At 60.2% G+C, this 24,786-nt stretch overlaps 1 protein-coding gene across 3 annotated transcripts; it reads right to left on the bottom strand.

Moving 5' to 3' along the window:
• Positions 1-5,753: 5,753 nt before the first annotated feature.
• THOP1 (thimet oligopeptidase 1) lies at positions 5,754-24,467 on the bottom strand (the record flags this gene model as incomplete). Of its 3 annotated transcripts, none has more annotated exons than XM_079915956.1 (13): positions 5,754-6,231; positions 6,482-6,618; positions 7,245-7,373; positions 7,479-7,665; positions 9,462-9,663; positions 9,744-10,110; positions 10,311-10,446; positions 11,471-11,631; positions 14,729-14,831; positions 17,517-17,624; positions 18,639-18,787; positions 21,080-21,292; positions 24,416-24,467. In XM_079915956.1, the coding sequence occupies 13 exons, from the start codon at positions 24,465-24,467 to the stop codon at positions 6,076-6,078; spliced, it is 2,100 nt and encodes a 699-aa protein (XP_079772082.1). In that variant the 3' UTR covers positions 5,754-6,075. The 3 variants fall into 3 exon arrangements, with proteins under 3 accessions (XP_079772082.1, XP_079772083.1, XP_079772081.1); XM_079915957.1 differs by lacking the exon at positions 24,416-24,467 and adding an exon at positions 23,458-23,590; XM_079915955.1 differs by lacking the exon at positions 24,416-24,467 and adding an exon at positions 23,458-23,590 and having other exon boundaries at positions 5,754-6,618.
• Positions 24,468-24,786: the final 319 nt, after the last annotated feature.

Genomic DNA, 24,786 nt, shown 5'->3' with positions numbered 1-24,786 from the left:
GGCGCGGCGCGGCTCGGCTTGCTTCTAGGCGGCGGCGGTGGCGGCTCCTCGGCGGCGGCGGCGGCGGCGGCGCGGACGCTCCTTCCCTCCGCCCTCCCGCCGCCTCCCTCCGGCCGCCGGCCGCCCCGCCCCGGCCCCGCCCCCGTGACGCGGCTGCCGCCAACAATGGGGCGCCGGGCAGGGCGCACGCGCGGGACGGGCGGGGCAGTCACGTGGCGCGGCCTCCCCCGCCACGGGCTTTGGGGCGGGCCGGGCGCTGTGGCACGTGCGGGAGCGGCCGCAGGTAGGTGCCCGAGGCGGCCCCGGCCCTGGGGGCGCGAAGGCGCCCCGCCCCAGTCCTCGCCTCTGGGCCGGTGTCCCTCTCCCGAGGCCCCTAGCGCCGGGGCTGGCCTCCAGACTCCGCCCCCTTCCCCCGCGCGATCCCCGCACGCACCTGGCTCCTAGGGCCCCCCCCCGGGAGGTCTCGGGCACCCACATCCCCCATCCCGGGAGAGTGCCCGGAGCCGAGATCGCGCCACGTGGTGGTGCTTCCCGGCTTGGGCTGGTTTCTACCCGCCAGAGCCCTCGGACGTGAGCACCGCCCTCTAATGCTCAGAGAGCAGCCCAGCGTGCCCACGCCTAAAGCCAACCTGTCCCGGTGGCCCTTCCTCCAGCGGCCTTTCAGGGCCTTCTTGTTTCCTTTGGGGCGAAGGAGCCGTCCGGTTTCCCCCTGTGGGATTTCTTTTGGTGAATGGATGGGCTGGGATCGACCCCACCCAGGTTGTCCTACCCGGTCTCCGAGGGGACCCGGGACCTAGTCCCTGCTTGGCTGCGGGACCTCAGGCCAATTGCATGGGCTCTTTGGGTGGGAGAGGGGGCAGCCTGCCCCTTTTGTCCAGCACTGACCTCTCACCTGGTCCACTGCCATCCTCACCCGACCTGGATACCTGCCCCCCACCCCATGGAGTCCTTCGGCCACAGCTGTCCACGACTGGATGGCCCAGAGTTCATCACCTCTCTTCACGAACTCTGTCTTCCCTGGCAGGTGCCCCTCCCCCTCTTTTAAGGGACCCCAGTTCCTCTCTTAAGGTCTTGGACTTCTCTTTTGTGTGCTTGAATGCTCGCTCGGAAGTATTAATTATTTCATTATAACTTATGTTCAAGGACTTCCCTGGTGGCGAAGTGGTTAAGAATCCGCCTGCCAATGCAGGGGACACCGATTCCCAGCCCTGGTGGGGAAAGATCCCACATGCCGCAGAGCAACTAAGCCGGTTCGCCACAACTACTGAGCCTGCAAGCCACAACTACTGAGCCCCTGCGCCTAGAGCCTGTGCTCTGAAACAGGAGAAGCCACTGCAATGAGAAGACCACGCACTGCAACGAAGAGTAGCTCCCGCTCGCTGCAACTAGAGAAAGCCTGCGCGCAGCAATGAAGACCCAAGGCAGCCAAAAATAAATAAATTTCTTAAAAAAAAAAAAAAAACAGGAGGAAGGGGAGAAGCGTCATAAATAACTTTAGAGACACGGAGGAAAATGCCAGAAGCCACCAAAATTGCTGAAAGGGGGTCTGGTCTGGGGAGCATGGGGCTGGGCATGGCTATTTTCCATGATGGGAATTTCAGTTATTTTTTTTTTTATTTTTATTTTTTAGCTACACATATATTAGTTTTTAAACGTGTTGAGGCCACACTGATGAAAACACCATGGCCAGTGAGGCTCGGTGGGGGCCTGGGTCTGAGCTCTGCTGCTGAGCACCCCTCCAGCACTGCCCAAAGCGGAGTGGCAGTGGTGCCTCATCCAAGGTCATGTTTTGAGAGAATAATAGTCAAGGAAAAGAACTTTGTTGCCAAAGAATATAAAACCACAAAACTGCCTTCCTTGCACCACTTCCACGTTCAGTCTTCCTCCTCCAGTTATTAAAATGTGCTTGTGGCAGTTGATTTTGGAGTGGGCTCATGGTTACTTTTGTGAATTGAGTTGGGTTTGAAATAAAATTTACACGCAATGAAAGGCACCTGCTTTCACTGCCCTGTGCATAAGCTCTTCCTGGCCAGATGAGCGGCTGCAGGACCCAGTTGGCTCTCCCCTCTCTGTCGGTCACCTGGACCAGTTTTGCCTCCTCTGGGGCTTCACGTAAACAGAATCTTTTTTTTTCCCCCTTTTTGTCTGTACCGCGGCACATGGAATGTCCCTGACCTGGGATCGAACCTGTGCCCCCTGCAGTAGAAGCTCGGAGTCCTAACCACTGGACCGCCAGGAAGTCCAGGGAATCGCTTTGTACTCCCTTGTGGGGTGAGTTTTTTGCACTCGGCCTAAGTTAATTTTTGTCATTTTTTAAAGACTCCCGGCCAGGCAGCTGTGCATCCAGGCTCCTTCATGGGCCCGTGTGGGCTGCCTGGTCTCCCCAAGGCTGCCAGGGACCCTCTGTCTCCCGCCAAGCTGGCTCCCCACACCTCTAGGGCCAGCCAGGATCTGTGCACAGATGTCAGGTTCCCTGAACCCCTGATATATATATATATATATATATATATATATAATTTTTTGATAAATTTATTTAGTTTTGGCTGAGTTGGGTCTTCGTTGCTGGGCGCGGGGTTTCTCTAGTTGCGGTGAGTGGGGGCTACTCTTTGTTGTGGTGCGCGGTCTTCTCATTGCAGGGGCTTCTCTTGTTGTGAACCACGGGCTCTAGGTGCGCGGGCTTCAGTAGTTGTGGCTCGCAGGCTCTAGAGCGCAGGCTCTGTAGTTGTGGCACACAGACTTAGCTGCTCCGCGGCATGTGGGATCTTCCCGGACCAGGGCTTGAACCCGTGACCCCTGCACTGGCAGGCAGATTCTTAACCACTGCGCCACCAGGGAAGCCCCCTGATATTGTTTTATTTTTAAAATTTGGGATATAATGTACACATATTAAGGTGCACCCTTTAAAAGTACACAATTCAATGTTTTTTTTTTAGTAAATTAAAGAGTTGTGCAGTCATTACCACCATCAATTCTAGAACATTATCAGGAATTCCCTGGTGGTCCAGTGATTAGGACTTGGCACTTTCGCTGCTGAGGGCCTGGGTTCAATCCCTGGCTGGGGAAATAAGATACATCCCGCAAGCTGGGCGGCGTGGCCAAAACAAAAAAATGATCATCGTCCAGAAAATGAAACCCCTTACACTTGCGCCATTACCCCCAAGCCCCCCCCAGCCCCAGCCCTGGCAACCACTCATCTACGGATTTACCTTCTGACATTTCACATGCACGGCATCAGACACTGTGGCCACAGCAGTCAGGGTTCTCCAGAGAAACAGAGCATAATAGCAGAGGTTTACCATAGGAATTGGCCACACAATTATGGAGGGCTCTGTGTGATTCAGTCCGAGGCCAAGGGCGCGAGAACCAGCAGCTCCAGGGCAGGAAGAGAGGGACGTCCCAGCTCAAGAAGAGAGAAGGAACTTGCCCTTTTGCTGTCCTTTTGTTCCACTTGGGCCCTTGATGGGTCGGATGACACCCAAATGGGTGAGGGCGGATCTCTCAGTCTACTGAATCAAATGCTAATCTCTTCCAGAAACATCTGCACAGACACACCCAGAAATGTTTTACCAGCTCTCCAGACGTTCCTCAGCCCGGTCAAGTTGGCACCTACAATTAACGTCACAGCTTGCTTCTGTGTCTGGCTTCTCTCACTGAGCATCGTGTTCTCAAGGTCCATCCACGTTGTAAACGAGTGTCAGTGTTTCTCTCCTTTTCACGGCGAAGTGATGCTCCCGCGTGTGGAGGGACTAGATTTTTTGTATCGAACCATCCCTGGATAGACGCTTGTTTCATCAATTTTTTAAAATAAGTAAATAAATAAATTTTTGGCTGTGTTGGGTGTTCGTTGCTGCGCGCGGGCTTTCTCTAGTTGCGGTGAGCAGGGGCTACTCTTCATTGTGGTGCGCAGGCTTCTCAGTGCAGTGGCTTCTCTTGTTGCGGAGCAAGGGCTCCAGGTGCGCGGGCTTCAGTAGTTGTGGCACGCAGGCTCAGTAGTTGTGGCTTGCGGGCTCTAGAGCTCAGGCTCAGTAGTTGCGGCGCACAGGCTTCGTTGCTCCGCGGCATGTGGGAACTTCCCGGACCAGGGCTCGAACCCGTGTCCCGTGCATTGGCAAGCGGATTCTTAACCACTGTGCCACCAGAAACCCAAACTCCATCCTTTTTAAAAATGTGTTCCTTCCACCCTCATGGAGGAGGGGTAGGGGATGGGGAGGAGTGACAACCCGATTTGCAGGGGTCCTGTCGCAACCCCTGAAGGGGATGGGGGAGGAACTAAGAGGTGGCACGACCCCCTAGTGACAGGTAACAGCTGCACTGCTGGCCCTTCCTGCGCCAGGACCTGAGCTCAGCTCCCAGGGTGGCTGGAGAAACGCACTGCTTTTGGTGAGATGCCCTTACTTACTGTGTGGAGGCTGCTCCGGCTGCCCTGGCGACCACACCCCAGCAAGGCTCTGTGCCTGTCCTCCCTGCCCCCTGCCCAGGGCTCTGAGAACAACAGTCTCTGTGGAGCAACCTGCTTCCAAGTCCTTCAGTGACCACGAAGGACTGGGAATGGGCTGGGCTGCCAGGGAGCCTGGGCATCAAACACCTGAGCTCAGCCCTGGGGGCTGATGTGAGGGCAGGGGCTGGGGGGTGGGCAGTGAGCAAATGGGCCTCCAGCTGGCATTCAGTCTGGGCCCCGCACCTGGGGAAAGGCCTCACCCTCTCGGTCCTGACCTGCCCGCTTGGGAACCCTGTGGCCCACCAGCCCGAGGCCTGTGGCCCCTGCAACGGACTGCCCAGAACACAGCTGGGGTGCCAACGCCACACCTGGATTTTGCACGGGGACCATCTGGGGGCTCGGTGCGGGGGAAGACGAGCAGCCCCCAGGCCCCGACACGCCACTTCCATATCCATCGAGAGGTGCCTGGACGGAAGGCCGGCTGTGCTCCTTTTCGAGCCCCAGGTAATTCATACGAACAGCCCTCCTGGCCACGGGGCACCCACCCACCGGCTCTGGGCCAGCGACCAGCCCAGAACACAGAAGGCACAGAAGTGGGTGCAGGGAGCTGAGCCAGTGCTGCAGAAGGGCAGACACCACAGCCTGGTCCACAGCCGACTGGCCCAGGGCGGGTGAGAACGGGCGGGCAGGCTGAGGGGAGGACAGAGCGTGGCACGGCCTGCCCGCCTGGGCCCCAGGGAGAAGGTCAGGGCGCTGCCCGCGCCCTCGCTCCGCTGCCTGGCATCCTTTGTGGGGACAAAGGGCTGGAGGCAGGGCTCCCGAGGAGCTCAAAGGCCAGGGAAGGACACACAGGACAGTCCAGCCCACCCTACCGCTCCAGTGGTGCAGCACCCTCTCTGAATTCCTACTGCCACCAAAAAACCCTCCTAAGGCCTTTGGGAAGAACTGCTAGGACCCAGGAAGACAGCCCCTTGCTGTGGCCCAGACTTCATGAACTGCCGGCGACCAGAGGGAGCCAGCCGGCCGGCCGTGAGCAGGACAGGGCACGGGGACAGGGCCAGCCACGGCCGGGCTCCCCGCAGCTGTGCCCACCGCCAGAACCAGCTCCCGCCAATCACAGCCCCCGACATGCCAAACAGTGACGGGCGAGAGGCCGGCAGGAGACTGACACCCCATCACTGGAGAGCCGGCCCGGCGAGGGTGGGGGGCCATCCCCGTCTGAACTCACCCCACAGCTCAGCCGTCTCCCAGTGACCCAGACACGTCACCAGCGGAGAGCAGCCTTCAACGGCCCCAGGGCCGAACCCGACCAAGGTCAGAACTCCCGCCAGAGTGATGGCCCCCATGCCACTCCTGTGGTGGAAGGGATGGCAGTCAGAGACCAGGACTGGAGCCTTTTTTTTAATGCCTCCGTTTCAAAGAACCGTGTTTTAACCAGGAAAGTTCCCCAGGAAGGGGCTGTATTAGTGCAACAAGTGGGAGCCTTGACGCCAGGCTCTCTAGACACATCCAGGTGGAGACTTTTGGCCCAGGCCGGCCGCCGGGGACTCAGGGGCTGGGGGGACACGCGGCCCCTCCCCTACCCCGGCGGGGCGCTAAGGCACCCGGCCCACTGGGGTGGGCAGAACCCTGTGCCATCAGCAGGCTGGCGGCTCGCAGTCCTCAACCTGCAGCCCTTTGCTCAGGAGGAAGGCGTCCTGCTTGGGGTCCCGACCCAGGAAGAGCCTTAACATGACGCTGGCGTCCTGGGAGCCGCCTGGCCTCAGGATGCAGCTTCTGTAGTCCATGCCCACCTGCCGAGAGGGGGCGGGGCTGCAGGAGGGTGGAGTACCCCCACCCTTGGCTCCAGGGGCCAGCAGCATCCAAGGGAGGGGATCTGGGGGTGTGGGTGTGGCCACCTCTGCTGTGGCTGAACAAAGGGCAGGAGAGCAGGAGGACCAGGGCAGGGTCCTCAGGGCCGGGCAGGCCCAGGCGGGTGGCACAGGCATCTAGGCCCAGGCCGAGGACCGCGGTCTTGGTCTGTGCAGCAGGCCGGCCTCTCACCTTGCCACTCAGGACGCCCTCCTGCTTGAAGCGTGTGTGGAACATGTCCGCGGAGTACACCTCACTCCACAGGTAGCCATAGTACTGGGCGTCGTAGCCGCCTGCCAGGTGGCCGAAGGTCGCGGGCATGTTGGTCCCTGGGACACACGTGGAGAGGCTCCTGCCTGGCCCCCTGGCCCCTCAGTGCCCCTTCCCGAGAGCGGGGGCCTCAAAGCAGCCCTGTCTGAGACCCCTGCCACTAGAGGGAGACTTGGCCCAACACTTCAAGAAAACAGGGACCTTGCAGGCAACTCAGTGGAGGGACACAAATAAATCTTTGCCCACTTTCTGCTGAAGCTCACGAGGGTTCACCTCTAAGCCTCTTACAAGGTCAGCTGCCGAGGCTCCGAGGGATGAATCAGGGCTCGCCCTCCGCCACGGGGAGAGCGCGGATTAAAGCACTCACGAGGGAGTGAACCCGTGTCCACACCGACATGCACGTGCAAACCTGTGGACGCGTTCCGTCCGGGGTATGAAGCCCTCTCCTGCCCCTTCCAGGCCCTCCAGAAAGCACCTGCTGAGACGCCCACCCCACCCTTGGCCTCCACGGGCCACAGCGGGAGGGACCAGCCCAAGAACCGAGGCGGGAAGAGGCCAGAGGTCCGAGGGCCTCGGCCGGAGGGTGTTGGTCGGTCCCCCTTCACACACCACTAGACGATCTTCCTGACCCGGGCAGTGGCTGCCACCCCAACCCCTAAGGTGGGCCTGCCTCGCGCGTGGCTACCTGGCGTGGCTGGGACCCCGAGGATCTCCTGGGAGAGGCGAGCATACTCCTCGGCTGGGTCTGCGGCCGTCTGCGTGTGCAGGGCCTGGTCCACCTTGGCCAGGACGATCTGGCGCAGGTTGAAGAGGCCTGGGGGGCAGGAGGAAGGAGACGTGGGACTGGCTCTGTGTCCAGGCCGCCCTCTCCAGCCGGGCGGTCTGGGAGCCCCCTTCCCTTCCCTTGGCCCGGCCGCACCTGTGTTGGCCTGCCGGGACTTGATGAGTTTGTCCAGCAGCTCCTGGGGGACGGCGCTGCCCGTGCGGTAGTGCTGGGACATCCTGAGCAGCGGCTCCACCTCCCACACCCAGTTCTCCAGCATCTGCGAAGGTGCCTCCACGAAGTCCCGCTCCACGTGTGTCCCACTGAACATGGCGAACTCGGCCTGCAAGGCAGGCTGTGGAGCTGCAGGAGGGCCCACCCCGGACCCCAGACCTGCCCGGAACACAGGGGTGCAGAGAGCCCGCCACCCCGTGGATCACCGCGCCCCCTCCCCACCCATGGAACCAACACTCTCCAGCCAAAGCCCCGCACCCAGGAGGCAAAGGTGCGGACACGGCGCAACCGGATGGCGGCCGTTGGCAGTCGCTCTTTGCTCCTCTTTCGTGCCTGAAATTCTTCCTGAATACACGGCGCCTGACGCAGTGCAGCTGGAACCCAGGCCCGGCAGGTGTGGGTCCACACGAGCCCAGTGACCCCGGCATGTCCTTCCCAGGCCCCAGGGAGCAGGGCAGACGCTGCCTCCTCACTCCTGGGTCACTTGACCCCCAACTTCCGGTTCCAGCCCCAATTGCAAACAAGCGTCCTTCTCACGGTCTGCTGAATGCTCCAATGTGTGCATTTTTGTTTCTGGGGTGATTTCTCTGCTCAACATGGCTCCGAGCACAGAGCTGAAGTGTTGGCTGATGTCCCAAGTGCAGGAGGGCGGTGACGTGCTCACGGGGGCAGTGTGTGTGTCAGATGAGCTTCCTTCAGGCGAGGGTTACAACCCCGCCGTGAGTGAATCAACAATTGCTATCAGACCAGGTGTCTTTAAACAGAAATACACATCACATGTGGCTGCGTGGGGATCGGTGGCGACAACGTGGTGACAGAGGGTGACCCCCAGCCTCACACCACAGACAACACTCCACCATAGTGGACAACAACAAAATTAAAGGCTTGATTACAAAACTTCTAGGCAGAAAAGGCAGAAGAAACTAGGCAGGATAAACTCAGTACCTCGGGTTAGAGAATAATTTTTTCCATAGGACACAAAACGTGCAAGAAAACAGTTAATAGACTGAACTTCAAAGTCAAAACCTTCTGCTCGTAAACATACTAGTAATAAGAGGTCCCTCCACACACGGGGACATCTCTCAGCCACACAGCGGTGAAGCCCTGACACTCGCTACCACGTGGATGGACCCTGAGAACACGATGCTCAGCGAGAGAAGCCAGACACAGAAGGACACACAGGATGCGACTCCACTAATGGGAAACGTCCAGAACAGGCAGATCCACAGAGTCAGAGAGTGGGTTCCTGGTTGTCACGGGCTGGGGAGGGAGTGATAGCTAAGGGCATGTGGGACACTTTCGGGGTGATGGAAATGTTCCAAAACATGGCAGTAGTGACGGCTGCACAGCTAAGTGAACTGTCCCCACGTGCTCCGGTGCAGCCTGTGACAGCATCGCTCTCGGGACGGAGGGCTGACCGCAGGAAGACTGAGCGAGCAGTGGGTCCTGGGCCCGGCCGCTCAGCTGGGGGCCCCACGTGGGGAAGTCACTGGGACTTGCTGAGCCTCCACCGAGACTGGCAGCAGCCCCAGGGCCTCACTGGGCGCGGCGTTCCCGGCCCCAGAGCCTTCCCTCTGGTTCTCATCACTGGCTGTCACCAGACTTGCAGGCAACGTTCCTTTTTTTTTCTTTTTTAAAGGCAACTCTTGAGTACATGTATTTAACATGTAGGGAACCAGCCCTGACACCTTGATCAGTGGCTTCCAGCCTCCAGAGCCTCCAGGACATCCATTTCCGTTGTTTACGTGCTCAGTGAGTGGGGTTTGATGATGGAAGCTGACACCGAGGGCGTCGCCACGTCCGGGGTGACGTCAGCTGAAGAATCCCGCGGCGAGGACATGCCTGAGGACCACGCGCGCCCGGGCCCTCCCCTGCTCCTGCCCACAGCCCAGCGCCCGCACCCACCTGGGAGCAGAGCTGGTGCATCACGTGCCCAAACTCGTGGAAGTAGGTCTCCACCTCATCGTGCTGCAACAGGGAGGGTGCGTCGGGCGTGGGCTTGGTGAAGTTGGCCACCATGGCCGCGATGGCGATCTGGCGGCTCCCGTCCTGCCGCAGGCAGCCCGGCTGCAGGCCGAAGCAGGCCGCATGCCCGTACTTCCCTTCCCTGGGGAGGGACGCGGGGTGAGGCCCAGCTTCCGCAGAGGATCCCCGGCCCATGGCCGACACGTTCCCCCAAGCACACACCGAGGGTAGAGGTCCAGGTAGAACTTGCCGATGACCTTGCCCGAGGCCGTGTCCCGGACCGTGTAGAGCGTCACATCTTCGTGCCACACGGTGGCGCCCTCCTCCAGGTCGAAGGTCAGCCCCAGCAGCTCCTGGTAGATGCCCAGCAGCCCGCGCGTGACCACCTGCATGGGGAAGTACTCCTTGAGCAGGTTCTGGTCCACGCGGTAGCGCGTCTCCTCCACCTGGTTCATGTAGTAGCGCATGTCCCAGGCGTTGATGCGCCCGTCAAAGTGCAGGCCCCGCCTCTGGCACTCGGCCTCCTTTAGCTCCAGGATCACGGCCCGCTCCTGCTCCCCGAGGGGCTTCAGCTTCTGGGCCAGCTCATCTGCGGGCGGAGGGGAGAGGCTCGGCTACGTCCCTGGGGCGGCTCCCCAGCCGCCCCCAACCCTGCGCCCCTCGAGGCAGAATGAAGGGTCTGGGAAGGTGACCCCCAGGCTGACACAGTGGGGTCTCAGGCAGCACCGTGTCCAGTCCAGGTCCACCTCACCCCGCTCCCCACTGGGCCCCAGGGGGAGGCAGGGTTACCTAGGAAAGTGGCCACCACCTGGCTGGTCTTGGCCATGTTCATCTCCAGCACGTAGTCGGCATGCGTGCTGAACCCCAGCAGGCGGGACTTCTGGGCCCGCAGGCTCACCAGCTCCCCAAGGATCGCGCAGTTCTCCTGGAACCCAGAGACGGCCGGCGCTGGGGACCATGGGCCATGCCCTCCCCGTGGGGCCCCGGGCCAGGTCTCTGCAGGTGGGCAGGGCTCTCAGGCCGCTGGCGCGCACAGCCAATACCCCTCCCTCCTTGTCCTGGCCCAGATTTCTAGACACTTTGGTGCTGTCCTACCATGTGGTCTTTATAAACAGGTCCTTCGGAACCAGAAAGGTCGTGAACCGTGATGGGTTCTAAGGCCAAGGGCGGGAAGCAATGCGGCCAGGCTCTCCAGGAGCCACCAAGAGGCCTCCCCAGGCTCAACAATACAAACATGGCTGCTGTGCAGACAGCAGCTCATCCCCACGGCGCCCGAACACCCAGCCCCTGGACGGTGAGACACCTGTTGCTGCAGATGGCCCGTGGCTGGCCGCTGAGGCCCGGCCCCAGGCGTATGCCACCTTCTCTGGGGCCACCTCTCCGGTTCTGCGGTGGGGTTCTCCTGGGAGCCCCCAGTCACCACAGGACCAACGTGGCCTGTCTGCAGGCCGAGAAGGCGGGGACACAGGACTGTCCCCCGTGCCCCCCGCATCCCCTGCGAGGCCGAGCGAGCACCAGTGGTGTCTGCGGGGAAGATGAAGGGCTCATGCACAGCCCCCATCTACTGAAGATGCTAAATGGGAGAAGCACAGACTGCAGCCACACGCGGTATGGACCAAACACAAGTGTCCTTGCAGAACCCGATGTCTGAATGTCAAGGCCGTGCCCGGGCCACAGCGAGAAGGCCCAGCCCACATGCTAGGCACAGAGAGGGGATGGGGGGGACCTCTGCGAATCCGAGCTCCTCGGGCATCCGGCAACACCCGAGAGGGAGAGGACCTGAGGCTAAGGCTCGAGAGCGAGGGAGCAGAAGCACGAGCTCAGGAAGAGGCTCAGACCCCTGCCCCGGGGAGCCTGGGGGACGGAGGCAGACCCCCGGACACCTGCTAGGGGCGGAGCGAGCTCATGGGCCCCTCCGGGCACTGAGCCGGCAGAGGCGGGCTCCTCACCCGCTTGCACCGACAGTTGAAGGCCTCCTCCACCTTCCTCCTGGTCTCGGGCACGTGGCATTTCTTCAGGAGGGGGAAGTAGTGCGGGTACTTGAGGGTGACCTTCAACTTCTCATCCTCGGTCTTCTCCAGCGAGTTCAGGAAATCCTCAGGGAGCCCTCCTGTGGAAGCCAAATCGGGGAGCTCTGAAAGGACCCGTGGGCTGCCCGACCCAGGTGGGAAGGGAGGGCGTCCCTCCCGCGTGGGAAGTGAGGAACGGGAGCCAGCAGGGAGCACAGTGCCCGGTGCGGCCTACCCAAACGCCCACTTCCCACCTCTGCACCCAAAGGAGCCACGTCAAGGGCTCTCCCGCCTCAGACAGCTGCTGCTCTCCTCATCAAGACGCCCTCGGGGAGGAAAAGCTATGTTCCGCTCCACCCAGGCCAGCCTGCACCTGAAGACGGCGTTCACCCCGGGACAGCGCCCACCCCGGGACGGTGTCCACCCCAGGACAGGCTCCAGCCTGGGACAGCGTCCACCCCAGGACAGTGTCCACCCTGGGACGGCGTCCGCCCCGGGACAGGCTCCAGCCCGGGACAGCGTCCACCCCGGGATGGCATGGGCTGCCGTCTCCTCTGTGTCCTTTCTGGGTGGATGGCACCAGTGGAAGGCAGAACCCGCCAGGCAGCCCTGACTGGGCGGTGCCCCCGCCCCATCCCAGCTGTCAGCACTGCTGCAATGTCTGGCCTCCAACCTGGCCTGTCCTCTTAGCATGGAGACCCGGGTACATCGCCCTCAGACTAAAACCTCCAGGGACCTGTGCCTCACAGCCTGGGCGATGCAAGGCCACCGCCCCTCATGCCCCAGCCTCGCCACCCAGCTCAGCCCTGGGGCCTGGGAGCTGAGGGAGGGGTGGAGGAACCCTAGAGGATCCCCCTCAGGTGGGCCGTCTCGGCAGGCCCCAACAGGTGTGCCCGTGACGCTAACCCTAACCCAACAAGAAACAGCTGAGGGAGAGCCACCCTCGCCCCGAACCGGCTCTTCCTCCCTACTGGGACTGGAAGACCCTGTGACTCTCTCTCAGCCTCACACTTACCCAGGAGCCGGTTCTCACTGTTGGACAAGGTGGTGAAAGCATGGAAGGGGTGCCACGAGGCGAATCCCTAGTTGCTCGACCTGAGCTGAAGGCACTGGTAGGCACTCGTGGATGTGTGTCTGCACGCGTGTGTGCACACAGCTCTCGTCAGCTGAGGGGGCCTAGAAGCAATAGCTCCCAGCATCTGGGCGCACACCCAGCAGCCAGACCTTCGTTCTGACTATCCCGCCAGGGCCAGGCCGGGCTGGGCCAGGGAGAGGACAAAGTGAGCCCGGCCCACCCTGTGTCAAATAGCAGGTGCTTGAAGAATCACAGGGACACGTCCACTTGAGGGGCTCTTCGAGGCCACACTGGGACAATGAGCATCTAAGTAAGTGATGACAGCAGGGGACCGCACCCCACCAGGAAGACCAGGACCTGGAAGCCCACACATACAAAGACACTGGTCAGCAAGTACTGAGGGGTGGGGTGGGGCGGGGGGGTGAGTTCTGACTTACAAGAAGATACAAACTAAGAGATTACACAGGACTAGTGGGTGAAAACAAATGAGAGGAAACAACCTCCAAGCTTCTCTGGAGAAATGACTGACTATGAACGGAGAATGGCGCCTTTACAGAGAAGACGCCTAGAGGAAATTGCCTTAGGACTGAGATTTAGGGAAAGAAACCAAAGTGTTATGTATGTGTATGACTCTCTCTCGAGAGGGGGAGGGAGGGGGATGGAGAGAGGGAGGGAGGGAGAGGGGGAGAGGGAGGGAGGGGAAGGGAGGGAGAGGGAAGGAGGGGGAGGGAGGGAGGGAGAGGGATGGAGGTAGAGAAAGAGAGGGAGGGAGGGGGAGGGAGAGGGAGAGAGGGAGAGAGAGGGAGGACAGAAAGCAGGGAGAAAACAGAGAAAGAACACACCATCTATGTTTCTGTAAAATGACACCAGGGATCCTTCCACAACCGGAGAAAATAACCCAGCGAGGCTCCTGCTCAGCTGGAACTGAAACTGCAGACGGGGTCAAACCCCACCAGGCTGGCCACACGTGTCCAGCCGCCACCCCAGCCCTGTGAAACGGGTCACCAGGGCTCTGAATGTCTGCTCCATGGAGCTGGGGTTCACCCTCTCGCCCGGGAGGCTGGGCCATGACAGTAGGGCCCCTGGGCTGGACAGATGGGGGGAAAGCAGCCCCGCAGGACAGCTTGTGCCAGCAGATTCAGCTGCCAGTTTCCAGAGGCCTGGGATCACCCTTTGGCCCGTGAACCCCAGGAGCCACGTGGGTCTTGCTGCCCAGGACAGGGAGTTGGGGACCAGAAGTTAGGGCAGCAGAGGTTGGCGTGATGGACCTGAAAAACCTGCCTGGGTCAGCGTGCATCCGTGGGTGTCCCCAAAACCCACCCGCCCAGAGGCGAACGAGGTGTCACATCTTATGCAACAGCCTGTTACACAGAACTGGTGAGGATGCTCAGCCCCATCTGAACCCCGGGCAGAGCTGACAGGCCGCTGCCCACCTGGCCTAGATTTTGCAAAACTATCAGCGTGGGCAAGACGGAAGCAAGTTTGTAAAAGGCTGAGGAACCGATCAGCAGGGAAGGAGCCTGGAGAGACAGGAACTAAATGCAATGCCTGAGGCCTGGCTCAAGCCAGATGGGGCCAGAAACGTGAAGACTGCCATTAGGACGGCTTGGGGGACCGCTCCACGCTCTGCTTCCCGAGGGCTGCCTGCACCCGGGGACTCAGGAGGCGCCCTTGCTCCTAGAGACATGTCCGGAGGCCCTGGCGCAGGAACAGCACACACGGCATCCACGTAGGGAGGCCGGGCCCGGGGAGCACACGGGGTCTCCCTGGTGCTATTCTTGCCACTTCCCTACAGGTGTGAAGTTTTCAAAATAAAGCATTCGAGGAAGAGGGCAGAAGTTGCAAAAGCCGCCCAGGCCCCAGCCCTTCAAGACCCCACGCCGGGTCAGGCTGGGGAGGACCCTGTGAGATTAAAGAAACATCACAGAGAGCAGGGTGGGGGTGGGGTCTTGGGGGACAACTCCCTTTGAGGCAGAATCTCGGTAGACAGACCGCAACCGCCCCCAAGGAAGGATCCAGAACATTGGGACCCAAACACTCTGAGCACCCCAGCGGTAGAAGGCCCTCCCGGGGGCCAGGGGCACACAGACGCCTCTCCACCACCGTGCGGGGCCCGCACGCACCCAACTCCTCGCGCGTGAATGGCAGGAAGGTGGTGTCCTCGTTCAGGTTCTTGTTGAAGTCGATGCACAGGAGACTCAGCTTCTTCTTGATGCTCTTGATTTTCTGAAGGAAGAAGACGGCCGTGAGATCGGGGGGCGGGGGCACGGAGGGGGGTTAAGGCAGAAGAGGCGGATGAGAGGAGGGAGATGGGAGAGAAAGGGCCTCGGGTCCTAACTGTTAGGACCCTCCTCAAGAGTTACCCCAAGGTGACAGCCTAAGCTTCAGCCATTTCAACGGAGCTAAGTTTCTGCCCCTTCAGGGTCTATCTGGTTTTCACAAACAGGGAGAAATGGACCTGCCTGGGGGAGGGAGCAACGTGGGGTGCAGAGGAAGGCACCGGCTCCCTGGGGCCCCTGCCGGGCCAGCAGCAGGCGGGGCGCCTCGAGGACCTGCCCAGGCTGCACCCCCTGCCCGGCCCAGGACTCAGTGCGCCCGCCCCGCTCCCGGGCTGAACAGCCATGCCTGTTGGAGGACAGGAGGGGCGCTGGGGGAGCGTGCCCGCTGGCTCTGCCAGGAGCAGGGGCTCGTCGGGCACGCCTGGCTCAGAAGCAGCCCGAGGGACGCCGGGCATTTGCGGGCAGCAGGCGCCGTGCCAGACACTGGCCTCCCTGCAGGCTCACGGCCCCATGGGCCACGACTGGGCAGGAGCACAGGGCGCCCTGGGAGGGCGGGGCGGCACTGAGGACCCTGCCCCGTGCCAGCAGGCCGCCTCTCCTGGGCGCCCTCCTCCCCGGGCGTCCCCGTGGTCCCTACGGCCAGTGGCTCTCAAGCGTCAAGGCAGTCTGCGCAGCCCCAGCGTGCACACCCTCGCCTCCCCCAGCCTCGAAGCTCCACGCGCCTGCCGCTCCGCAGGACTTCGGGGCCCCCGCGCCCGGCCCACCCTGGAAGTTGGAGTCCCACAGTCCTCCGAGTCCCGGTTTCCTCCACCACAAGGCACAGCACCGGCAGAAGTGGGACAGCGTTTTTCTTGAGTAACGAGAACTGTCGCTGAGCCCTGGGTCGGGCCTGGTACCTGCATTAACCGCTTCTGTCACTTTCTGACGCAAACCGGCCAGCGCAGGGATGCACCCCAGCCCCTTCTGTACGGGGCTCCCACACTCGGGGCCACCATCCCCCTGCGCTCATCGTAGGCCCGGAGCCCCGGGTCATTCTAGCCGATCCTGAGCTGCTCCTACCGGGGACCCACACCTCAGGCTCCAGTCCCCAGCCACCCCTCCCCTCCTTGCTGCTGAACCCTCGTGCTCCCGGGAGGCCCTAGGTGATGAGGCGGGCCCCTGCCCAGAACCGCGACTGACAAGCTCTTTCCTCATCTGCTGGCCTCACTGTTCTCTGTCCTCCATACAAACCGACTCGGTCAGCGCTCACGACCACCTGTGAGGGGGTCCTCCGGTCACGCACGTTGCAGAGAGTGAACAGGGACAACGGGGTCCAGTGACCGGCCTCCGGGGACCCAGCCGGTTGGTGGCAGAGCTGGGTCTGATCCTGGAGGTCAAGACGCGTGCAGCCACGGCGCCACACACCCCCCACCGAGGTGACGCGCTCGACCATCGGTGGCTCGCCGTGCCCGCCCCCCTCCCCACCCCACGAGGCTGCCTCCCGGGAGGGGCCGGGCTGCCCATCGCCCGCCTGGCCAGGGCGCTGCAGGGACCCCGTCCTGCTGGACCAGGGGTGGGAAGAGCTGAGGGCTCTGGGGTCCACGTTGGGGGCAGAGGGGTGTCAGGTAACTGGGAGGACCTGAAGGGACAGGCCCCGGGGGGCTGGGCCCACTGGGAACCTGCGTGGCCACAGGGCTCAGCCCAGAGAGGAGGGAGGGGGTGAAGGCGGACGCGCTCGTCAGCCTCCCATCACCCCCAGCCTCCGTGCCCAGCGGGATCCGCGCTGTGAATTACAGGAGAAACGCGTCGGAGCTTGGCCCCCAGTCCTGGCACACAGCTCCTAAACCTAAAGCCACAGGATGGGCTGCATCTTACAGCCCCACTACCTGCCCACCTCCTGGGAGGGGAGAGGGACAGGGGTTGCAGCGTGAATCAGTGGCCCATGGCCAACGATGTAATCGTGCTCATGGAACAAAATCTCGGTAAACTCGGGGCTCAGAGAGCTGCCGGGTGGGCGCCTGCAGGGGGCCTGGAAGCCCCGGCCCCGCCCCACGCCTCCACACCTCCTCCAGCCACCTGGCTGCTCCTTATGATAACCCGGTGGTCCGGTCCGTGGACTGGGTGCCTGTGTTCTAGGGGCCGCGCTAGCCGACGAATGGAACTCGGGGTGGGTGCGTGGGAACTCCTGACACAGCCCGTCAGCCACAAGCGCAGAGGACGACGTGGACCTGTGGCCGGCGTGGGCCGAGCCCTGACCTGCGGGCTCTGACTCCGGGTAGATGGAGTCCAAACTGAACCGTAGAAACCCGACAGTCACAGAGCTGCTGCTATGGGAGCCCCACGGGCCTGGCGTCAGGACGGAAGCTCTGTGGGAGCGGGGGCTCAGGGTGGAGTGGGCTCGGAGGAGGCGGTCCTTCCTTGAGACCCTCCCAGCAAAGCCACAGGGGGCAGGGGGCCCGGCTGAGGCGGGGCTGAGGCGGGACGCAGAGAGGGGCCCACGCCGCCCGTGCTCTGGGGAAGCCCTGTGACCCTGAGGACCGAGGGCAGAGCAGGTGCGGTGGGACTGCTGGTCCACGTGGACCTTCCCTCCTGGGGTTGAGGCGGCAGAAAGATGGGCAGAGGCAGGCACGCGGAGCCCAGGCCAGGCGCTCACCTCCTGCGTCTCCTCGGGCAGGTGGAGCCCGTTCCTCCTGCCCAGGCTTATCAGCCGCTCCAGGTACCGCGACGCCTCTGGCCTCAGGGAGTCACTCTGGACCTTCTCCTAGAACAAGATAACCAAAGTTCTGCTCGCAGCAAAACATCGAGACGGTGCCCAGTGCTGGCGAGGCAGCAGAGAACAGGGGAGTCATCGCTGGAGGCAGTGCAAGACAGTGCAGCCACTCTGGAAAGGAGTTGGCCAGTTTCCTAGAAAGCAAAACTTCCTAACAAAGCAGCCATCACAGGACTCGGCAACCGCAGTCATGGGCACTTACCCCAGAGAAATGGAGACTGAAGTCCGCACAGAAGCTGTACACAAATGCTCGCCTGACTGGGAAGAGCCCCAGACCGAAAGCCGCTGGGGACCTTCCCAGGGCAGCGGATGACACGGGCAGTTGTGTCAACGTCAGGAGCCTGCTGGGACGCTGACTTTACTTTCACAAAAGGTGACATTGGGGAAAACGGGGCCAAGTAGCCGGGACCACTCTGAATCATTTCTTACAACTGCACGTGAACCTACGATTAATTCTGTCAGTGAAAACGTCTGTTAAAAGCAGCACTGCCTGCGCTTTCAGAGGCCCCCGCCCTGTGTCTGCACAAAGCACCCAGGGGCCTCCCCTGGTCCCGAGGGATACACATCAGCGGGTTCTAAGAACCACCCACCAGCCACGTGAGAAGTATCTGTGGTCCCCCCGACACAGGCAGCAGTGCTCGGCCGGCTGCACGGAGCACCCACAGGAAGGCAGGAAGTGCACACACGTGTTACTCGTCCCTCACCTCACGTTGGAGACTGGGCGTCCCCTCTAGGTGTGCCCAGCAAGGTCGGGAAAGTGAGGTGACGTGTGGACCCGGGAAGGCATTTTATGCTTCCTCTCCTCCCTCCCACTCGTCTTTGTCACATTTCTAACGTCGTCTGCTGTGGTCCAACGGCCCCACCGTGAAACTCACCACCTTCCCCAGGCCCGGCGCACAGCCTGTGGTGCCCACTGCCCACCTGCAGGGCTGCCTCCAGCTTGACACCTCGTAAAGCCCGGGGGGCGGAACGACCCAGTCTGAAGAGGTCCCACTGCGCGCTCACCTGCAGCCAGACGATCCTCTGGTACACGTCCCGCCTCATGCTCATCTCCACGTCGAACTCGGACAGCTTCTTGTCCGCCTCCGTGCTGGCTGTCCGGATGTCCTTGGATGGGGAGACGTGCTGCGGGAAGTCAAGGATGTTCCTCTGGACTGAAACAGGGAGACGACAGGACAGGTGTGAAAACGGCCCCGGGTGGAAACGGGTGGGTGCCAGTTCCAGGCTAGAGATGGGCGCAGTTACCCCCGTCCTCGGGGACTCACATTCCAAAAGGGAAGGAACTTAGCTCAGGACACCCCAAGTCAAGAGGGACCGGAACAGGGAGTAGGATGAGACCGGAAGAGGCCAAAGGGACTCGGTGCCAGAAAAGAGCCATGGCTGCCCATGGCTACGCTGCAGCTCACCGAAGATTTTGTACTTCACGGCACACGTGTACACTTCGTGAGACAGAACGTGTGGCAGCTGTGAAAGCACACGCTTCAGCTGAGTCACCACATGACCCGCAGACCCACCCCCAGGTGCACACCTGAGAGTAACGGAACATCCTCCACCCAAAACTTCTACACACGCCATCACAGTAGCATGATCCGTAGTAACCAAACAGTGGACACGACCCAGACGCCATCAGCAGATGACTGGACACGTGTCCCTCCACATACGGGGGCATCACTCAGCCATGAAAAGGGGTGAAGCCCCGACACTCACTGACACGTGGACGGATCCTGAGAACACGATGCTCAGTGAGAGAAGCCAGACACAGAAGGACACACAGTGTGTGATCCCATTGATGGGAAACGTCCAGAACAGGAAGATCCACAGACACAGTGGGTTAGTGTTGTCAGGGGGTGACTGCTGATGGGGTCGGGGCTTCTTTTTGGGGTGATGGAAGGCTCTGGAACTGGAGAGTGGTGAAGGTTGGATATGCTAAATACACTAAAAACCAATGACGTCTATGCTTTAAGTGGGCAGATTACGTGGTATGTGAATTCTATCTCAACACAGCAGTGTTTAAAAAAGCATATACTTTGCATGGGGGAGACCTGAATTAACATCACAGTTTGGTGGCTTCCACGGTTCCAGGCTACCGAGATGGCCCAGGTCTGGTGGGTCAGCTGCAGCGTGGAAACCTCTGCAGGGCAGTCACCGGCTCAGCTGACTAGGCCAAACACGGTGGGGCTCTGGGCGGGTCTCATGCCGGTGGCCCGAGAGCAAGCTGTGAAAAGGACAGAAACAGCCTTTTCTGTCCGTTTGGGATTTGCAGGCTGTGACTGCACCGAGTATGACAACGAAACACCAGAGTGTGGGATTAGTCCAGGTGGCTGGTGTGGGGAGACGGGGCACAGGAAGGGGCGCTGGGCGGAGCTCAATCTGTGCTCAAAGAACCCGACGCCCGGCCAAGCAGAGGGGAGGGGCTCCCCGGCTGGCACGAAGCCCCCAGACGGGGCGCAGGATGAGGGGCAAGGCGGCGCGTGGCTGGGCCCCAGAGGCCACGTCGAGGGCTCCCACCTTGACCCCCAGGGCAGTGGGAAGGCACCGGAGTTGGTCGAGGGGAGTGCCATGGTCCAATTCTAGTTTTCTTTAAAATTACTCAGGTTACTGAGGGGAGATGGAAAGAAAAGGCCACAGAAGTGGAGTAGGAGAGACCAAATCATGTCTGGCAGGGTCCCTCCCGAGGTGGGAATTTGCATCATCCACCCTCCAGAGCCTCCTGCCACAAATGAGAGGGGAGACTGAGCCCGTCACCCCTGTCCCGCCAGAGCAGGGGACTGGGGGGCAGAGCCGGCCTGCGGCCTCTCCATCCGCTGCCTGAGCCGCAGCCCTCACCCTTGGGCCCAAGGCACACTGGGTCCCCCCAGGGCGGACCCTCTGGAGTCTAAGCCTGCAGGCCAGGGGCAAGCAGACCCTGCACGGCGAGGCGTCAGGGACATGTGAGAATCCCGCAGCTGGAATTCAGGGATTCTAGACGGTTCGCAGAAAAACAGCTGCTCTGGAGATTCGGGCCCAGGGGGTCTCCTCGGCTCAGAGTTCTCTGCCTCATCAACCTCTGCAGAGGGGGCTCTGGGAGGCGAGCTGTGTATCTGACATACAAAGGCAGCAGACAGACTGTGGAGGAGAAGAGGGAAGGACCCACAGGGTGGCGATGAGGACGCCTCAGGGTATCAGGGGACCCAGGGCGCCATGGGAGGAGAAAACCAAAGGGGACCAAGTTCAGCAGCTCAGAGAAAACAAACAGATCCCCGGGCAGGCACACGGGCAGGGGTGAGAAGGGGCTCCAGTTTCAAGGCTGGCATGTGAGCCGGCTCCCCAAGAGGAGAACTGGCAGACACTGCCTGACGCTGCCGTTCTGGGCCCTCGGGGACGGAGCAAGCTGGCCAGCCCGGGCTGCCTTTCTCCACCGGGCCCCCGGGGAGGAGGTGGTATCGCCCAGTCTGGGCAGGGCTCACCTGTGTAGGACACCTCCACGTCGGCCAGCGCCTTGAGTGTGTTCTCGTAGGACACATCTTGGAGCTCCTGGGAGCCCACGCGGTCGTACACGCGCTTGGTCTCCTCGATGAGCTCGGTGGTGAGCTCCCCGATTTGCTGGGCACTCAGATCCCACCGGAGGTAGTTCACGGCCGAGCAAGGTGCCGCCACGTCCAGGGCGTCTCCTGCACAGGCTGAACCCAGAAAACAGAACCCCACACCCGGCGTGTCTGCTTCAGGCTCGGAATCAGGGTCAGAGTAACAGGCTGGGGAGAGCCCACAGTTTCCCAGAACAGATGGCGAGGCCCCAGGGCTTTCTGGGGACGCACAGGGCGATTGGTCCACTAGAGCACAAGGTGATCCTGCTCTCAGGGGACACTGGGGGATGTCTGGGGACGTCTGTGGTTGTCACCACTAGGGAGTGATGCTCCTGCCTCAGCGGGGTCAGGTGTGCTGCTCAATACCCCACAGCAGCCAGGACCGCCCCCAGGAGAGGCCCCGCCCCCGAAGTCAGCGGTGCTGAGCGGGACATCCGGCATGTACCTGCGTTTCACTGAAAGAATAACTGCACTGCAGGGTGGTACCCCCAACCTTCCTGAATGGAACCTGGAACATCTGTATTGTATTACTTCTCTAAAAGAGGGGCAAATCCTGATTACTGTGATGTCCCTAGCCCCAGGAGTTTTTGGATACAAGACTGTGGTCCTATAACAACAGCTGTCGGGCTTCCCTGGTGGCGCAGTGGTTAAGAATCCACCTGCCAATGCAGGGGACACAGGTTTGAGTCCTGGGCCAGGAAGACCCCACATGCTGAGGAGCAACTAAGCCCGTGTGCCACAACTACTGAAGCCCGCGTACCTAGAGCCTGTGCTCCGCAGCAAGAGAAGCCACCACAATGAGAAGCCTGCGCACCGCAACAAAGAGTAGCCCCCGCTTGCCACAAATAGAGAAAGCCTACGCGCAGCAACGAAGACCCAACGCAGCCAAAAATAAATAAATAAATAAATAAATCAAAAGAAAAACAACAGCTGTCACTTGAAAACCTTCTTGTGTGTTCCAGGGTGTTTTGACCTCACTGAACTCTCAGGGAGTTCTGTACTCTGCACCCTACGTAGCTCCACTTTACAGACGGGAATCCTGAGTTTGCCATGATGCCACAGCCAGCAAGCGACAGAGGTGGGGTTCAAAGCCGGGCAGCTTACTTCCACTGATACACACTAAGTGGCGGGGGGAGCCTCTTCACCTCAATAGAGGTTCGATTTTTCTGGCCAAATGACTGCTTCAAATTAGAGAATATCTTTGCAGAACATTCTGGATTTCAAGAACTGCACAAGAGGGACTGTGAATCTGCATTAAATCTGGTGGTAAAGAAGGGCTCCAGGAGCTCAGGAAAGGCGGGAGGTCCGAGTCGGGTGGAATTGTCGGGAAAACCTTTTGGAGGAACTAGGATTTGAAAACTTGGAGCAGGCCCATTCTTTTCATAAATATTTACTGATTGTCACCTACGTCCCAGGTCTCTGAGCTAACAATCCCGCAGCAAACAAGGCAGACAACATTCCTGCCTCCCTGAGGCCTGAATAACCATAATTATGATTATCAGCATGAATACAATTATCATCATCATCACAATGGGCTGCAGAAAGAACAGAGGGAGGATAGGTGGGCAAGAGAAAATTCCAGGAGGCACCACTCAACATCTTGGGCGATTTTCTAAAATAGAGTATGCGGGTGGCATCGCTCCCCTAAATGAAAACCAACCCTTCCATAGCGCCCCTTTGTGCTTCCCATAAAAGGGACTCCCAGCTGTGTTCCAGCTAAAATGACCTGTTGCTCTCCAAACGCCCTGCTGGTGCGCTTGCCTCCCCGCCTTTGCCCTCGCGAGTCCCACCACCTGGGACGCTCCTCCCGCAGGACAGCTGCTTCTCCCCACGGGGTCCAGGCTGAGTGAAATGCCACCTCCACCGAGAAGTCCTCCAGGACCGCCCTCCCTAAAGAAGCACCACCAGCCCCGGCACCGACGACTGTCTAAAGCCCTCGCTTAATTTTTGCCTGTTGAACGTCCGTCTCTGGCTCTGGAACTGCGTCTAGAATTCCCTCAGAGTCCACCCAAGGGCCAGACCCATCCTCATCAAAAGCGACACGGAGTTTGCCGAATGAGTGAAGCGCTGGAAAAGTTGTTCATTCATTCGGCAACCGAGGGTTCGGGGTTCCGGGCTCGCTGACCCCCCTCCCCTGCCTGGGCCCGGGTCACTCGAGAGTCACTGGGCTCCGCTCTTAGGCCCCAGGGGCCACCCCGAGGGACGGTGCGCGCGGCTCCTGGGTCCGGCGAGCGGGGCCAACACCAATGGGCGCCCGGTACCTGCGGGGGGCTTCATGGCTGGCGGGTGTGCACCGGCGACCTCTCCCTCCACCTGGCCTGCGTCGGCGTAACAGCCGTCAGCCTCCGTCCACTCAACCGCCGAAGCCTACTGGACTGAGGTGCCCGCCGCCCGCGCACCAACTGAATGCTGGGAGACGCGTGCGCCGGACGGGAGGGCGCACGCGCACCCCAGCTCCGCTCACAACCCGAGGCTGTGCACCCGAGCGCTGACTCCTCCTGAGCATGCGCTGGAACCACCCCCGCCCGTCATTGGCTCTCAGTGGTGAGAGGGCAGAGCCTTCGGGGAGGCGGGGGAGAGGCGTTTCCATGGAAACCCACACAGCTGGCACCTCGGAGCCTTCGCTAGGTTCTCTCTGCCAGTAGTTCGCTTGGGCTTCTAGCTCCTGTATTAATTTGTACTTGCCTCCTTTCTACCTTTGTTGGGTATTTGGCTAGTTTTACAAGTTATCTCCCTCACTTAAGGTCCTCCGTGGTCCCTTCCCATATCTCAGGCTCTTATCCCATTCCCAGCATCCTGGCCAGCTTCTAGCGTCTAATGAACAGAGATGGTGCGCCACATATGTTAGCTGAATCCAGTTGGTCAATTAAATTAAACACACATTCATTTAAAAAACAGAAATGTAAGCAAGTATCATTGAGAAAGCTTCAGTGAACGGATCCACGACTTCAAACAACAGGTGTTTTGGAACAGTGCAGTTACCTGACCTATATCTAGGGTTCTCGGTTAACACAAAACCTTGAACCGTCTAAAACACCCAGAAAGAAAAAGTTATGAGAATTAAACCGGCCCCAAAACCCACCTCATTTATTTCTGAAAAAAAATGAAAATAACCCAGGGTGTTAAGTGTGCATGCGTTTTAAGTAGGATAAAAATGAGTTAGGAGAACGCTTCTGGCAACTTTAACGCTAATTTACTAGGGAATTTCGCGTTACCCACCCTCGGTTTTTTCTCTCTTGAGGACATCAAGTTTAGTTCTGTTAATCTTCATTTTCGCTGTTTCCTGTACTTGGAGTGCTTTCCTTCCGTACTCCAAATCCACGTGTGAAAGAGAGGCCTTCCCTAATCATCCCAGCCAACTTACCCCCGCCCATCACAATCACAGCACCCCACTTTTTCTTCATAGCGCTTGCCATTAAGTAAAATTTGTTCATTTATGTACTAGTATACTAGTTTATAGTCCGTCTACCCCAATACAAGGTAATGAGAGCAAACATTTTGTTGGCCATCAGAGTTGGTGTGCAATAAATATTTTTCGACTATTAGACATCTGCTGTAAACAAATATCTCTATTACTTTACTCTTATGGA

Source organism: Stenella coeruleoalba (genome assembly GCF_951394435.1).
Source record: "Stenella coeruleoalba genome assembly, chromosome: 3".
In the NCBI taxonomy this organism is placed as follows: Eukaryota; Metazoa; Chordata; class Mammalia; order Artiodactyla; family Delphinidae; genus Stenella; species Stenella coeruleoalba.
Note: the sequence above shows the minus strand (reverse complement) of the source record. Positions and strands in the feature narration are given on the sequence as shown.